The sequence below is a fragment of the Aplidium turbinatum genome, chromosome 7 (genome assembly GCF_918807975.1).
Source record: "Aplidium turbinatum chromosome 7, kaAplTurb1.1, whole genome shotgun sequence".
In the NCBI taxonomy this organism is placed as follows: Eukaryota; Metazoa; Chordata; class Ascidiacea; order Aplousobranchia; family Polyclinidae; genus Aplidium; species Aplidium turbinatum.
In genome coordinates, this window is record NC_137478.1 from 11896577 (window position 1) to 11913509 (window position 16933).

Genomic DNA, 16933 nt, shown 5'->3' on the forward strand with positions numbered 1-16933 from the left:
CATTTTAACTTCTCAAAAGTACTAACTTATAGACATAAACATGATCTTCTTTTTTTTGTAACATTTTCTTTGTTTTATTTTTCCTTCATATCTTAAATTTTTCTGAAAGTGTTGCGACTGTGCCAAATTTCTTTCAACTCAATAACTTACTTCGGTCACAAGCACGTTTTAACGTTCGCGTTTTGTCGCTTCTACCTTTTTCTACACCTTTGCTATGTTGACGTGTATTGTTTTTGATATCATGATCAGAAATAAAAACAACTAAACTGACATGACGAATTCAAGCACGTTTTAACGTTCGCGTTTTGTCGCTTCTACCTTTGCTATGTTGACGTGTATTGTTTTTCATATGATGGTCAGAAATAAAAACAACTGAACTGACATGACGAATTTTAATTAAATAGTTCAAACATTTTATTTTTTATTCCTTTCTGCACGATTTCAACGTTTAGCGATGTTAAAACGATGTAAAAACGGCAGTTATAATTAGGCTATGGTACCCGATAATTTCCTTTCAAAAATTTCAAAAACTCGCCGAATAGGGAACTCGCCGAATAGGGAACTCGCCGAATCGGACTAGTCGAATCGGACTCGCCGAATCGGACTCGCCGAATAGTAGCAGACCCTTAATTACTGGTAGCTTACGGTAGGCTACTAGGCTATTGGTATTATATGTTTCAGTTCATTTTTTTTATCTTATGCAACCATTGAATTTACACAACCATAGTTTGCAGGTTATGCTATTCATTGCAGAATCATGCAAGCTGATAACTGAAAATCAAGCTTTGAAAGAAGAACTTTGTGCTCTAAAAATGCAACATGAATTGCAATCTCTTCTTTTGCTACAATTGCAAGAAGCTAGGGTCATTTTTTAATGTAAGATCCATTTTAAATTCTCCTGAACTAGTGAATTGTTTGCATATTATGCTGGTTTAGGTCACGTGCAATTTAAAACTCTGTTTGATTTTTTGACGCAAAATGCCACAAGTGCCATTAAATACAAAGAATGCAAAGAAAAATGTTTGAAATTGTCTTTGAAAAATCAGCCACTTTTGACTCTTTGCAGGCTAAGAAATGGCTTTCATTTAAAAGATTTGGCCTGTAGATTAATTTGTCACTACAGTGAATTCTAGTAACAACTCAAACAAACAACGTAGCAGTTGCAGCACAGCACACCATCCAGGCAATATAACTTATTCTATAAAAATATGATCAACTATTCAATGCATTGATAACACTGCATGGCTCTAACAACCAAGTTAAACTGTGTCTTAAAAGCACTATTTGAAGCAGGTTTCCGATTTTAAGTTTTTTAAGACATCTCAAATAGGTATTTGCTGTCAAACCAGCAAGTACTGCAGAAGAAAATTCTACTTCTAAAAAATCACAGCATAAATGTGACGGAAACTGCATAAAAGCAATGCTAGATAGTGGGCTAGCAAAGATAGCTTGCTCTCCTTTGCTCTGATTGGCTGAGCGTTGCTAGGCGATGGATCGGTCTATCATCACAGTTGTAATAATACCAAAAGTAGGGATAAAGCAAACAACGCGATACGCACGCTGTTACGGTAATCTACGTTGAATAACTCATGAAGAGGAAAAGTAAGTTAATTTTGGGTTGATTCAATGTTCGAGTCAGCACAAATCGATTTAATTTTCTTGGCGGGTTATATTGCGTAACAACAATGCCCAATAAGAAATTTACGTTTGTTTTACATTATGGGTTTTTTTTGCTGAGATTTTTCAGTCAATTTGTCTGAAATGTCTTGAAAAAATTTGGTCACTTTTTATTTATTTCGGTCATTTTTTCTGATGAAAATATTTCCTTTCAAGTAGCTGATACAAACCAAAATTTGCACTTCCTGACTAGCTACAACATTAAGTTTCGCTGAGAAACGTTTTTTTCGAATATTTTGAGCGAATGGACTATATATTTTTTCGGACATTTTGTCCAAATTGACTATATTTTTTTTCTCGGATATTTTGCTAAAAAATCGGTCAATAACCGATAAATGACTGAGAAAATAACCAGTTTACATTAATTTGACATCTAGCGACGTTGAATTATCATAAAATAACATTAATTGCTCAACCAAATACCGGTAACAAATTAATAGCTCCCTGCGAGAAGATTGCCTCGATTTACGTATGCACTAACATAATTTCTGCACAATTGGGATACTGCGAGCATCACAAAGTCTGTTTGATGAAGAACTAGATGTCAGAATTGAAATCATCAGATGCTGTATCGAAGGATGAGGTTGTCGTGTCACCACTGGAATCGGACACATCAAGAGGCTCATCACTTGGTTGTAAATCTGCACTGTCTTGCCGTTCGCAATGAAGCGTCCACGTTTTGCCGCTTTCGTGCTTTGATACCCATCTACACGCCTCTTTCGCAGAGCTCCATCAGGGTATTGACTAAGGAACAAATCTATGACTGTGGCATAACGACTGGGAGGAATGTCTAACCCTAACCTTACAAGCGCTAGTGTGGCCTCCGCACTTTTATTGCCGACGCTAATGCGCCATTCATGCATCTGCGTCGGAAATCACCTCAGTAATTACCGATACTAATTTCAAAGACTGAGAAACTCTTTTCTTAATTAGAACAAAAATATCGAAAAGTATCAAAATATCGAGTATTTTTTCAAATATTGTATCGTTTTTTTTTTTTAAATATTATATTGCCCAACACTACCCACTGCCCAGAGCATTGTGATGCAGGAAGCCACACGACCTCGTTCGGTGGAAGTTAATCAGTTATGCGGTATATTAAGCAGCCACACGGCGCTTTTACTCATCAAGCGCTCATCGTTGGTCTGATGAAAGCCTTTCAGAGTGACTTTGCTGAAATTTTAGAAAGCCTTCTAAACCGTAGCTATAGTTCTCCAATGGCGAAGAATTATCACGATAGAGTGATTAAACATGACGTTCGACGCTAAAACTGGCATGTCCGCCGTGAGACTTGATTTGTCCGTCGAGATAGCTGCTCAGACCGGACAGGACATGTTTGTCTGTCGTCAACAAAAACGAAATTCGAGGCCTGCTATTTTTTTTCTGCAACTGAACTGAGTGCAAGAAGGATCTTAAGACTGCAATCAATGGAGTGGAAAGCGTTGGATAGAAATTTTGCCATCTCCCTACAGGATTTGTCATTTGCATAACCTAGTCCCAAATTGACATTGAAAACCTTTTTTTAAACTTGTATAGTTCTTCATAAAACTTAAAGGATTCACTGTTAATCACTAAAAAATGAGCCATTTGGAACTTCTTTAATAATTGATTCCGCTGTTTTTCATTAAGCGTTTGAGCATGCTGATTGCTGAACTATACTTGTTTGACTTGTGAAAATAGAGAAAGCGTCTTCCTTTCCGCTGAAGTTAAATCGTCATTTCCTAGGGTTCTTTGTTTTACACGAAGAAGTGCCGTTCATGGACGCATGTTCCTGCATGATCAGACACATTAGCTTTTTAATCACTTTAGTTCCACCGATCCAGTTCTCTACTTGTTTTTGGATGTTTAGTTCAGATGAATTACTTCCATAAAATTCCTTGCTTGCTTTACAGAAGATATTGGTAACTACTAACTTTTCCTTCTTCAACTGTGTAACCTACTGCAGGCAAATTCCAACCTTTTACTGTCTCCTTTTTCACCATACATAAACTTTCTCGCTTACATTAAGCATTTAATAAAAAATTCCTGGGATATGAGTCAGTTTATAAAAGTTAGCCATGCAAACTTCATCTATTTCTGTACAAAGGGCATTGTGGCGGCATAGCTTATTGATTAGGATTGTTATTTATTTGTAACGGAAATTTTAAGGAGTGATAACTTTTTGGTTAGTCATTCCCAGACAGCATCTGGGATAGTTACTTGGACAGTTTGCCAATTTTCAGTCTTCGAAATTAACATATTTTTACTTCAGCAAAAACGTTGCCGAGGCCAAACGGCAAAAGTTGAAACTGCCTCGGCAATTGCTGTGAACGTTTATTCCAAAACAATTACACTAAAACATGTAAAACGAGAAGCGAAAAATATACTGGAGTAGTCTGTCACGACCGCACTGTTTGATTTGTTGTGATGTAATAGTGCCAAAAGTAAAGATAAAGCAAGCAACACGATTACCCACGCTGTCTCAGCAATTCACGTTAAATAACTCATGGGGGGGGAAGAAAGTTAATTTTGGGTTGATTCGACGTTCGAGTCCGCACAAATAGATTTAATTTTTCCCGCAGGTTATATTGTATAACAACAATGCCCAATAAGAAATTTCCATTTGTTTTACATTAATTTGACTTCTAGCGACGTTGAATTATCATAAAATAACGTTAATTGCTCAACCAGATACCGGTAACAAATTAATGGCTCCCTGCGAGAAGATTGCCTCGATTTACGTATACAGTACACTAACATAACTTCGGCACAACTGCGACTGTTTGATGAAGAACTAGCTGTCAGAATCGGAATCATCAGATGCTGTATCGGAGGATGAGGTAATCGCGTCATCAGGCTCATCACTTGGCTGTAAATCTACACTGTCTTCGCTCGCAATGGAGCGTCTACGTTTTGCGGCTTTCGTGCTTTGATACCCATGCACACGCCTCTTTCTCTTTTGCAAAGCTCCATCAGGGTGTTGACTAAGGAACAAATCTATGGCTGTGACATAATCACTGGGAGGAATGTCTAACCCTAACCTTAAAACCGCTCGTGTGGCCTCGGCATTTTTATTGCTGACGCTAATGCGCCATTCATGCATCTGCGTCGGCAATTGCCGAGGCTAATTTCGAATACTGAATTTTACATCAATTCAACATTGTCATACGTTCCATTAACATGAAAATGAAGAAGTTAGGTGTCTGGAGCAGTAGCACATCTTGGTGCGGTATTTCTGCCAATTGAAATCCCGCTGCGAGTAAATCAATTCAACATTGTCATACGTTGATTTAACAGTTAACATGTAAATGAAGAAGTTAAGTGTCTTGGGCACGTTAGTGTTCACAGCAAGTAAAATGGTCCGAGCTGACATCTAGGTCCGATGTTTCAGTTGATTAAAATCCTGCTGCGAGTGAATAACACAGGAAGAAATTTTGAACAATTTTTGTCCCAATTAAGTGCTCATTTTGTGCCTCATTTTTATTGCCGTAGCAGAATCGCCATTAATGACGTTTGCGGCAGCATTTACCACGGCAATTGCCATGTGCCGCTGCTAATGTCGAGAACATTAATCCAGCTTACTAAAACAACCAAGTTTTATGGGTTTTTTAAATGTTCAGCAACTTAGAAACGATGCAAAATTATACATTTTTGGTACCTGGTTAGACTTGGCCTGGTAAAAGCTTCTCAACCAAATGACAAAACCCTTAGGTTGCACATTACTTGTCGAATAGTTGTTGTATGACTACACAGATGACTTGGTTTACATGTTATTATAAATTATGATAGCCTATTTGGAGAGTTTGCGCAAACCCTATATATATTATTTTTTCAGAAACCCCAATTATGATGTAATGTTTCCTCCCTTATGCCCCAGTCCTCAATCACGGTGGCCTTTCATGATTAAAACCTATTATTATGACAACAATGTGGTTCAGATTGGATTCTTGATTTAATAAATTATGCCAATTCAAAGCTTTTTTTAATAGTTTTATGCAAATAAGGTCAAACTTAGCATTTGATATAATTCCTTGCAAATACCAAAATTGCGTCTTTTTGTAACACTAAAGTATCGGTCAAAATATTGGTATCGGCCTTTAAAAGTAGTGATATCTGTATCGGCCGGCCAAAATATTGGTATCGGTACAGCTCTAGTGCTAAGGTCGGAAGACATCATGTATTTTCAATACAAATTGAAGTTCAAAATTTATTCTTTTGTTTATAGTTGTAATCCACCCTCAAAGCGGTATATTACAAAGAACAATTTTTGGTAAGGGGGGGCAGGTAAGGGGGGGCAGGAAAACGGTCAAGAGGAGCTCAAAGATTCACATTTTTGCACAATTTTCAACCACAAATCAAAAACCCTACTAAAATTTGGCAAGACGCACGAGATCGATCAAACTGGAACAGCATTGTACATCGAGGGCTATATCAGCCATGATACCTACAGAGAGAGATGGCATTTGAGGGATAAAGACAATTTGCTAAGAAAAAATGTTTTGTGAAAATATGTGACTAACGGGACGTTGTCCTTCGGTCTGCTTTAAATTGTCAAAAACAAACCATAAAACTATTTTTACATAACTTCACATAATGTTAATCTTTAGAAGAACAGTAATTTTGTTCAGAAAACTAATCAGATCACAAATATATCGTCGTTAATAAGCTGAACTATCGTAAGTCCAAATTTTTCAAAATTGCGTTTTTGATTGATTTGGTATCTTTATAGACTACAGTTTATTTTGTTAAAGCATCGCAACTCTATCTACTTTAGTTTTTTCGTTAGAAAACTTTTAGAAAGATCAAACAATGTACAGCAAACGCAGCGTGAACTTTAAAATTCAATTTTCTCAAAACTGCATTTTTGGAGTTACGATAGTTCAGCTTATTAGCGACGATGTGTTGTTCTATGCCAATTGGGAGTTATTTGAAAATTTACTTAAAATATAAACTTTTTTTGTTTCTTTAAGGTACCTCAGTAGATGCACCAAAAACACATATTTTCCAAGGTTAAAACTTGTAAAAACTTTTTTTCATGGAAGTTCAAGGTGTCCACTACAAGAGAAAATATGCAAACCTTCAGTGTTCTATTTTTTTATTTTTATTTTTTTACCACTGGAGTACATTTAACGTGGAATTGCCCTATACCTATTAATTGCATATTTCAAACATGTAGCCTACCTATGTTCCTGTTACTGACAAATAAAACATTGATTGATTGATATTATACTGGTTTAAGTCACATGCAATTTAAAACTCTGTTTGATTTTTTGACGCAAAATGCAACAAGTACCATTAAACACAAAGAATGCAAAGAAAAATGTTTGAAAATTTTGTCTTTGGAAAATCAGCCATTTTTGACTCTTTGCAGGCTAAGAAATGGCTTTCATTTAAAAGATTTGGTCTATAGATTAATTTGTCACTCCAGTGAATTGTAGTAACAAATCAAACAAACAACGTAGCAGTTGCAGCACAGCACACCATCCGCATCCAGGCTATATAACTTCTATAAAAACATGATCAACTATTCAAACCATTGATAACACTGCATGACTCTAACAACCCAGTTAAACTGTGTCTTAGAAAGCACTATTTGCAGTAGGTTCCCGATTTTAAGTTTTTTAAGACATCTCAAATAGGTATTTGCTGTCAAACCTGCAAGTACTGCAGAAGAAAATTCTACTTCTAAAAAATCACAGCATAAATGTGACGAAAACTGCATAAAAGCAATGCTAGATAGTGGGCAAGCAAAGATAGCTTGCTCTCCTTTGCTCTGATTGGCTAAGCATTGCTAGGCGATGGATCAGTCTAAAGCAGCAGAGTTAATTGATAACGTCTTTTGAGAGAAAATATGCAAATTACAGACAAGGACTCAGGCAGATTATGCAAGAAGGACAGAAGCACAAAATTGTTCGTAAGTGTTTGTCCGAATTCGACACCAAGATTCATTGATCATCAAAGGCATTGATCATCAAATCTTTAAACCCAGGGCTCAAAAGGCAATTATGTGCTTGCGGAGCTTCTTACCTTTTAGCAGTTTTTGAATGAATTATCACGTATTGTGCTTCTCGCATTTACTTTGTTTTGTGCCACTATCTCTTGTGCTTCTGTCCTTCTTGCGTAATCTGCCGGAGTCCTTGTCTGAACAATCAGTTAATGTTACCTCTGAAATACTTGACCCGTTGTGCTGTGTAATTTTCAGTTATTATTTTGTGTGAGCGAGGCAGTTTCTCAAATGTTTAGATTTGGCCATATTTTTGCTGTGATACTATATGATTCTTTAGCACTTCTTTTAAAAATGTATTTTCTTATAGGCTTGAAAAGGGCTATATGACTAGCCGAAAACGTTCGCTTTTTGTTTTTTGTTTTTATAATGTTAAATGTAGTATTGTTGCTGAGTTATGTCTGTTTATGGTTTAAAAGAGTTACCTCTCTACCCAAATTGTGTTATAAAGTAACAGTTAAAAGTAGCAGTTATAATTTTCAAAGTAACAGTTAATAACAGTTATTTGTAAATAACAGTTAAGGTCATCTTTAATGAGTATTAAACAAGTATAGAACATGTATTGAAGAATGGTGAATATAGTTTCATCTGGTAAGGTTATAAATATGAAAAATATTGACAATTTTGAATACGGTATATTTAAAAAAATCCAAATCTAGAAAAAGGCCAAATGTATAATTTCTAAGGCCAGCAGACTCTAAAAAACGCCATTTGAAAAGGCCAATGTGGCAACCCTGACCGACATCGAACCTGTGGTTGCTCTAGCGCGAAGAAAATGTGATGCAATTTTTCTTCAATTGTGCGGATTCCTAAAAAAGTAAGGAAAAGAGGAAGATTTGGTTTGTTTCTTTTGACTTGATGACAGTACCTAGGTACCTACCCTTCGCTGCAAAACAGGGGAAATGGAGTTACTAGTACAGTTTGTAACAAGGCAGTAATGGGAAAGTTACTACTCTTACTAGCAAAGTGGTTGTTGGAGTGAAATTAAGAGGTTAGATGCAAAGAAAAGATATTCTACGAAAACAGAAAAGTTAGATGTTACATTTTGTATCATTGCAAGAAATGGCTCGGATATGTGTCAGTTTATACGCGGTAGTGGCGCAAACTTCATTTATTACTGTACATACAAAGTGGTGTATTCATTAGGATTATTATTTGTTTGTAAAGGAAATTTTAAAGAGTGGTAATTGTTGGGTTAGTCATTAGTGGTTTAAAAGTTTGGACAGTTTGCCAATTTTACATCAGTTTAACGTTATCATACATTGATTTAACATGAAAATGAAGAAGTTAAGTGTTTCAGGCATGTTCACAGCAAGTAAAAGAGTCCGAGCTGATGTCTTGGTGCGATGTTTCCGCTGATTAAAATCCTACTGCTAGTTAACAATACAGAAAGAATTATTTTGTACTAATTTTGCTCATTTTACGGCATGATTTTTATTGCCGTAGTACAGGGGTCACCAACCTATTTTGCATGCGGGCCACTGTGGCATTAAGGAGAGCTGTGGCGGGCCGCACTAATAAAATTTTAGGTAGGTTAACTTTTATGCTAGAAAAGAACGCATTTTGTATCCAGTATCCAGCGTTACAAAAGGTTACTTGATCACACGAAAATAGAAGATCTTCTAACTATGACAAAACTACATCCAATTGCAGCAATAATAAAATCAAAAGTTTTAAAACTGTTCGGTCACACTAAAAGATCACAATTCGGAATCAGTAAAGTTTGCACAGAAGGCAAAGTAGAAGGAAAAAGAAAACGTGGCAGACAACCAAAACGATGGCAAGACAACATTCAATCATGGACCGAACTCAACTTGAAGACACTGGGCGAGTTGGCTCAGCAACAAAATTAGTCGAACAACGCTACTGCCAGGCCAAACTCCTTTAACAACACTTTTGACTTCTTTAATAATGTCCAATAACCGAGGCCACTTGTCTTGCGCACTTATAGCGAGGCGAGCAGTTTCATCAGAATATTCAACGCCAGTTGTTGTCACTTTGCTTCACAAAAAATATCTTGCAATTAATGTTTGACACATCGCAATACAGGCAAAATAGCGACCTGCAAACATATCAGCAAAAAATATGCTCCTATAACAGGGAGAAAGAAACCAGGCTCCATGACACAAACGCTTGTGGAAATCACCTAAAAAACGTTTCTATCGTAATTCATGAACAGTGTTCCCTATAAAAAAGCAATGAGTTGTTTTTTCATGCTTTTTGTGAAAGCCTATAAAACTGCCTTTCTTTGATTATTATTAGACAACTATTTATTATGGCAACTTTCGTAATAGCGTTTTACGTTGTATGTACTCTTTCTGTGTGATTAGATTACTATACATCTTAGACAGGTTGCTTTACTTTTGTTAGAAACAAAAATGTAATCATTTGTCCAATTTTCATTAAAACTTCTGCCTTCTTCAGTTAATTTACGCTTCCTACTGTTAGACTGCAACATTTTACTGCGGGTCTGCGCAACAGTGGCCAAACTATTCAACTCAACAACACCCGCTCTACCTGTGCGGTGTGCCCGAGATTTTAAAAAAAATCAAAACGATTATGACGCAACAAGAAGTTTTTGTCCACGTTTTTCAACTGCACGGAAGCAAATAATTACACTTTTATACGCATTTTAATTAACCACTGGGACAGTGTGGCTAGACATCGCATTGGAATACCTTTAGGCGACCCCCAGCTAGAATTACAATCTGATTTGTCGGTCAAATCGTATGCAAAGCAAAAACATGCTTTCCAGAAACTGTTTTTTGCCTTCATGCTCTTAAACTCATCAAGTAAAGTATTTTTGGTTATACTTGTATGCTGATACCTTCCGCGAGCCGCACATAACACTGCTCTGCCGTAGTAGAATGGCCATTATGACGTTTGCGGCAGCAATTACCACCGCAGTTGCCGTCGCTAATTTTATATAGGATGACCATACGAACATTGCATACTTAAAAATTGAAGATGCCAATAATACAAAGAGCAAAGTCACTGCTGACAACTGGTCAAGTGGTCAACCCTGATGTTTTGAGATGGAGACCAGGTTTATTAGAAGCAAAAAGAATAGATATATATATCAAATCTGAACAAAAAAGTATGTTTAAAGTACCGTAATTTAAGATGTAAATGTATCAAATTACTAAAATTAATTTTACAACACCTCGCTATGTAGTCTCTTTGTTCACCCCATTGCACCCACATTCTGATGCCATCTTCAATAAACGTGGAAATGAGACAAAACCTTCCCAAATGTGGTAAGATGTACTTGGTATGCCTGAGAACCTAAAAATGCATAATACTTGACAAAAAAGTTATTTACAAATTGTGGTATTGTCAACCAAAGCTTATGTTTGGTACCAGATTTCAGTCAAACCAATCAAGCGACTTTGCAACAAATGCAATAATGGCATCAGTTTCACGGAATGGCCCGTTTTGGAGAAATCCCGATTTGGAGACAGCTTTTTCGAAGAATTTTTGAAAATCCAACGACGTCTACTGTTTATTTAGAGAAATTTGTATTTTATTCCACAATATCGTTTCTTTTGCATTCCAACAAAGAAAAATAAATTGAATTTAAATTTAGCAAAATATAAAAAGCACATTAAATTTATTTTTTAACTATTACATTAAAATGTTTGCTCGTGTTTGCTCATAGAATCAAGTGTTTGCTCATAAAATTGACATGTATCCCAGGTCTCGAAAAAAAAATTTCCGGCGACCAAACATGTCCGACTGAAGCAAGCTGTTCGGCAGCCATCACAATTTTGATTAACTTTTTCTGCATTGCATTCAATTTGTTGTTAAACTACTAGTCTTAAGTAAAACTTCGATTCCCTGCCACTGATCTTATCTAAGGTACTGGTTCTCTGTTTTGAAACCTCCCTTTGATGATGTTGATGGTAACGACTAAAACATCACACAACTTAGGCGAAAGAGCCATGTCCATTGAGTCCTGTCTTTGTCATGAGTTAGGTGGTGGGACTTATATACCAGTCCCAGGTAGACTATATAATACAAGTTTTTTTATTTTTTATAAATTATTTTTTTATAAAAAATTTTTTTTTCAAATAAAAAAACATGGGGTCTGTATACAGGCCAAATGACCCAAAAGGGCTTTTAAAAGCAGTTTTTGGGAGTAGCTGTCAATATCGGCAGCGCTACCGCCATCTGGTGACCACGAGCAAGCAAAAATTGAAAAATTAAATGTCTACAGACGTGAAGTCAATGCAAAAATAACGAATTTTGCTGCCTGCGTAACAATGCCCAAGAAGAAATTTACGTTTGTTTTACATTAATTCGACATGTAGCGACTTTGAATTATCATAAAATAACGTTAATTGTTCAACCAGGTACCGGTAACAAATTAATATCTCACTGCGAGATGATTGCCTCGATTTACGTTTACATTAACATAATTTCGGCACAATTGAGATACTACGAGCAAACACGAGTCTGTTTGATAAAGAACTAGCTGTCAGAATCGGAATCATAAGACGCTGTATGGGAGGATAAAGCTGTCGCATTGTCACTGGAATACTTGAAGACGCAAAACTGCCCGTTCATGAACGCGCAATGCCATATGATCAGAAGGATTATTTTTCTTTTCTGCCGCAGAACCGTTTATCCAATTTTGTACCACTTTTTTAACTTGACCCCGTAGCTTTTCTAATTCCGATTTGTTTCCGTTATAAAATTTTTTAAAAATTTTGCAAAATACCACACTAACTTTTCCTTCTGTTTGATAATCTATAGCAGGTAAATTCCACTTTTTAACTGTATCTTCTTTCACGATAATTTATATTCGCAACGACATCGGTAAACAATAAGCATTCGATGAAAGAATAACTTTTGCGTAACAATAAGCCGGTATTTATAAGGTTGCAAACTTTTTACAGTTCACAAGAGCATTGTCAGCGCATAAAATAGCTTGCGTGATGCTCTGGGCTACTGCCGTGGGACACGCGATGAAGAAACGCATAAAATTTCGTTTGATTAAACATTAAAGCATACGGCAATTGTCGCAGCAATCCAAGGTGTGTTGATTTGGCGACGGCTATGTTTTTGTCGTCGTAGATGGAATCACTCAACCAGCGTGCGATTAAAAACTTAAAGTAAGTGACTCTGATACCACACAACTTGTGCGGTAACTCGCGGCCAAACGCTTATAATCTGACTCTTGTGACGTCATATTACTATTCGACAAACAAGCGTAGAATTTTTGGTCGTTCGACAAGAAAGAAAAATTTGCAGCCCTGAATACACAGTTAAAATATTTTGCGATTTTATTCATTATTTACAGAAATATTACACAAAACAGTCCAAGGACTTTGTCCGCACCCTGTATATACAAAATTGTCACAAAACAAGAACATTCTAACTAACCACTAGAACACAAAAAGTAAATGCTCTAAATTTATGAAAACATGTATTATATAGTTGTATACATATATAAATAAATGAGTCATCACATACACCACAATAAAATAATTATCTTTTTGAATATAAATATCAAGGGTGATCACTGGATTACTTACATTGTCGGCAGCATCTTCCGCTTTGCTTAGCAAGTTCTGTGAAGACATACTACAACAAATATAAGAACGCGTCGAGCAGAATTTCAAATATGTCAATAATTCAATACATGCACTGAACCTTACAGGGGAAAACTGGGTAATTTAGATGTCCTAAGAGAAAAATAATGATACCCACAAAATTAATGTCAATTTTATATTTTAGTTGTGAGACTTAATTCGTCCGTCGTGATAGCTGCTCACTGCTCAGACCGGACACGTTTGTCTGAGCACTGTGAACAAAATCGAATTTCGAAGCCTGCAACCTATTTCATCACCTGAAAAGTTCGAGAGCAATTTTGAAATGTTTGTGGCAACTCCGATCAGCTACTTCGGCTTTGTTGTATTTTTTTCTCGATTTTTTTCAGGGTACAAACTGTTCAGGGGACGAAACAAGTTGCACCCGGACCGATCAACCAGTCTTTAAATTCTTTTTGTTGCAGTCACTCTGCACGGAACCGTTGATCATATTTGATCTATTTAGAACTAGGTTTACCAATGCCATTTCAACTAAAATGATATCTTTCACCTGGATGCAACCTATTTCGTTCCCTGAACAAATCGTACCCTGATTTTGTCCCATGAAATCAGAGTACGAAGTATTTTGGCGATGAAATAACTTGAATCCTCAGGTTAAACATTTGTAACCCTGAGCACTGTCATTGCACAGCACAAACAATTGTTACAAGAATATAATCATTATTCTGTTCCTTCCTTGTATGGAGGGTTGGATACAAGGCGCCATTGTTATCGACCATGAGCAGTGCGACTGTGCGTACTGCACTTTCATAAGTTAATTTTGTCCATTTTGTGATGTTTGTTGTCCAAATTATTCTTGGTCTGCCTTTATTTCTTTTACTGTTTATCTTCCCTTCTATTAATGATCTTTGTAACGAGTTTTGCCTTATTGTGTGTCCGAAATACAGACGAAATCGGTTAATCGAATCACCTATTTGCCAGACGTTTTGATACGATTATACTACAACTGTTTACAATTCTGGTTAAACTTTAAAGAGTTTACTAGTTCTGTGTTACATAACACTAATGCTGTATGTCCAGCTGTATGTTCCAGCCAGAATGCTGTATGTTCCAGCCAGCAAAACTGGTCCTCTTTACATTGATTTATCATCTGGAGACGTTGAAACAATGTAAAAAAGACCAGCTTTGCTGACTTGGCTGAGCAAGTATGATCAAAGCATATCGGACTTCTTTTAATCTCACCGATCTCCGTGACGTCACAAAAGATCTATGTGACGTCACAACAGATCTATGTGATGTCACAACAGATCTATATGACGTCACAACTTTGACATTGGCGTTTTTGATTCAAGCGGGCTATTTTTAGCTCGTACCAGCTGTGTAGTTTTGAGTATGGAATGTGGCCTACAAAAATAGTGGTATGGTAGAAAAACACGGCTCACACTTATTGTTTTGAAATCGCAAAGTTTTTTTTTCAAGTCTTTTGCGCTGTCTGGTAAAATAATTAATTTGCAATGTTCTTCAACTGAACAAAACTGCACAAATGAAATTATGCACTGCATTTCACAACAGTAGGCTACTTTTTTTCAGCAATTTTCAGCAACCGTGCCAAACTCCTTTTAACTCAATAACTTACTTCGGTCACAAGCACCTTTTAACGTTTGCGTTTTGTCGCTTCTACCTTTGCTATGTTGACGTGTATTATTTTTGATATGATGGTCAGAAATAAAAACAACTGAACTGACATGACGAATTTTAACTTAATAGCTCAAACATTTTATTTTATTCCTTTCTGCACGTTCAGCGACGTTAAAACGATGTGAAAACAGTTAGGCTACGGTACCCGATAATTCCCTTTCAAAAATAAAATTTTAAAAACTCTCCGAATAGGGCACTTGTCGAAAAAGACTCTCGCCGAATAGGGAACTCGCCGAATCGGATTAGCCGAATGGGACTCGCCGAAACGGGCCATTCCGAATCAAGAGGTCATCTGCATTTCTCAATACAAAAATGTTTCTTATCCTGTTCAAAACATTAATACGACCCAAACTTTTGTGTTGTGTTTGGCTGTGACACGACAGCATTGCATAAAGTTAGTATGTTTGGGTTTCCCAAAGACAGTAGCCTACACAAAAAAAGGAAATGGAATAAATTTGTCAACACCACAACTTGTCATTGGAGTGGACCAAAAGTCAAAACCACACCACAGAATTTGCAGTCTGCATTTTCAAAAAGCAGACTTCAAAAATTGTCTTCAATTCCAAATGGGATATGCCAAAAGACTTGACACCCGGTGCATGTCCAATTTAGGGTGGATCAAAAAAAATGAATTTTTGGGTTTAGCTTAGTGCATCTGCTAAAAGTTGCAGTTTGGGCTATCTTTTGCATTGGTACTTGAAACAACATTTTTTGATCCCGTTTGACCCCTATCCAAGAGCTCTCTAGCGGCCGCTGAACCAAAATTCCTTAAATTGGCTATAATTTTTTTTCTAGTGGGTGCAGGCTAGTGGTTTTGGTGTCTATCCCAACTAAATCAAGTCTTGGGAAGTCATTTCTGCAATCTAAAATCATCTATGGGTTAGCAAAATGACATCAGAGCCCTTTTTCAGCAAAAATGCTTAAAAATGTTTGAAATTTATTGGGTTTTTTTAGAAAAAGGGCAAAGAAAAACAAATTCATAATGCTGCTAAAGTCATTTCTGTTAGTACACTGAAGCAAACATATAAAAGCAAACAATTACCATATGAAGTTTTGCAAAAATGCTGCCTTTTTAACTTGTACATCCAATTATCCATAGCATTACAGCAATTATCCATAGCACAAAATGCATGACAACGGGTTCAGGCAAAATCAGTCTGTTACTATTTTGTTGCTCAGTTCACCAACTTATGGCATGCGTAACTTTTTGTACATTTATTTTGTGCAGCCAGCATGGTTTGTTGCTTGTGTAGATCTTGTACAACTCTGTAAATATGGCCTTTTTTTCTTTAGACTTGGTTACTTTACCAAAGTGATAATTTGTTATCACTCCCAACGCTCGCTTATCTGCATCATTTGTGACATGAAAGAAGCTGAGTTTCTGCTTGATAGAAGTAAAATTTTCATTTTGTTCCAATAGCCTTGGAGGAAAGTGCAAAAAGTCTGGAGAGACCTCAAAGAGAGAAAATAAAGTAAATGAATCTGGACCAAACAAATCTTTTAAACTCTGCGTCTGTGGCTGTATAATAGGCTTAAATAACTCTTTGGATTGGGAAGTTGTTCGAGTTCATTGATGCTGACTCCATTGATACTTAACCATGATTTGCGCAGCAGATTTTTTTCAGTTATGGAAACTTCTTGGCTAAACAAGCTAAAGACCTACAAGTCTCTCTGTCAGGTACCAAAGATGGTTGTCAAGCTTAGCCTGGAACAACTGTGCCAATGGTTTAAACAATTTAGGATACTTGCCTGTGTTACGATCCATCATCAACATTAAATCATTGCTGGGTGACTCAACGGTCAAAGGAGCAGTGAACCATGGCTTAAAGTAGAAAATGCAAAGAGAGACTGTTAACTCTGTTATTCTTTGCAGCTGCTCATCACTACAGATTACAGAAGCTTGGATTGGCACAGATATCTGCTTATTTCTCTGCTCTTTTCTTTCTCTGCTTAAGTTTAGTGCTGACTTCGACTTTTGGTTTCTCAACAAGGCTATTTTCAGTGTGTATATATATTATTTTTG

The 16933-nt window shown here is 36.5% G+C and overlaps 1 protein-coding gene across 2 annotated transcripts in view; it reads right to left on the reverse strand.

The window, feature by feature from the left end:
- The window catches only part of LOC145774844 (surfeit locus protein 4-like), a 96996-nt gene extending 83653 nt beyond the window's left edge, over window positions 1–13343 (reverse strand). For both annotated transcript variants that reach the window (XM_082586171.1, XM_082586170.1), the window contains exons 1-2: window positions 13198–13343; window positions 10824–10945 (exon numbers count right to left, since the gene is read on the reverse strand). In XM_082586171.1, the coding sequence (XP_082442297.1) occupies window positions 10824–10945; window positions 13198–13245 (170 nt within the window). In that variant the 5' untranslated portion in view covers window positions 13246–13343. The remainder of the gene's footprint in view (window positions 1–10823; window positions 10946–13197) is intronic.
- Window positions 13344–16933: the final 3590 nt, after the last annotated feature.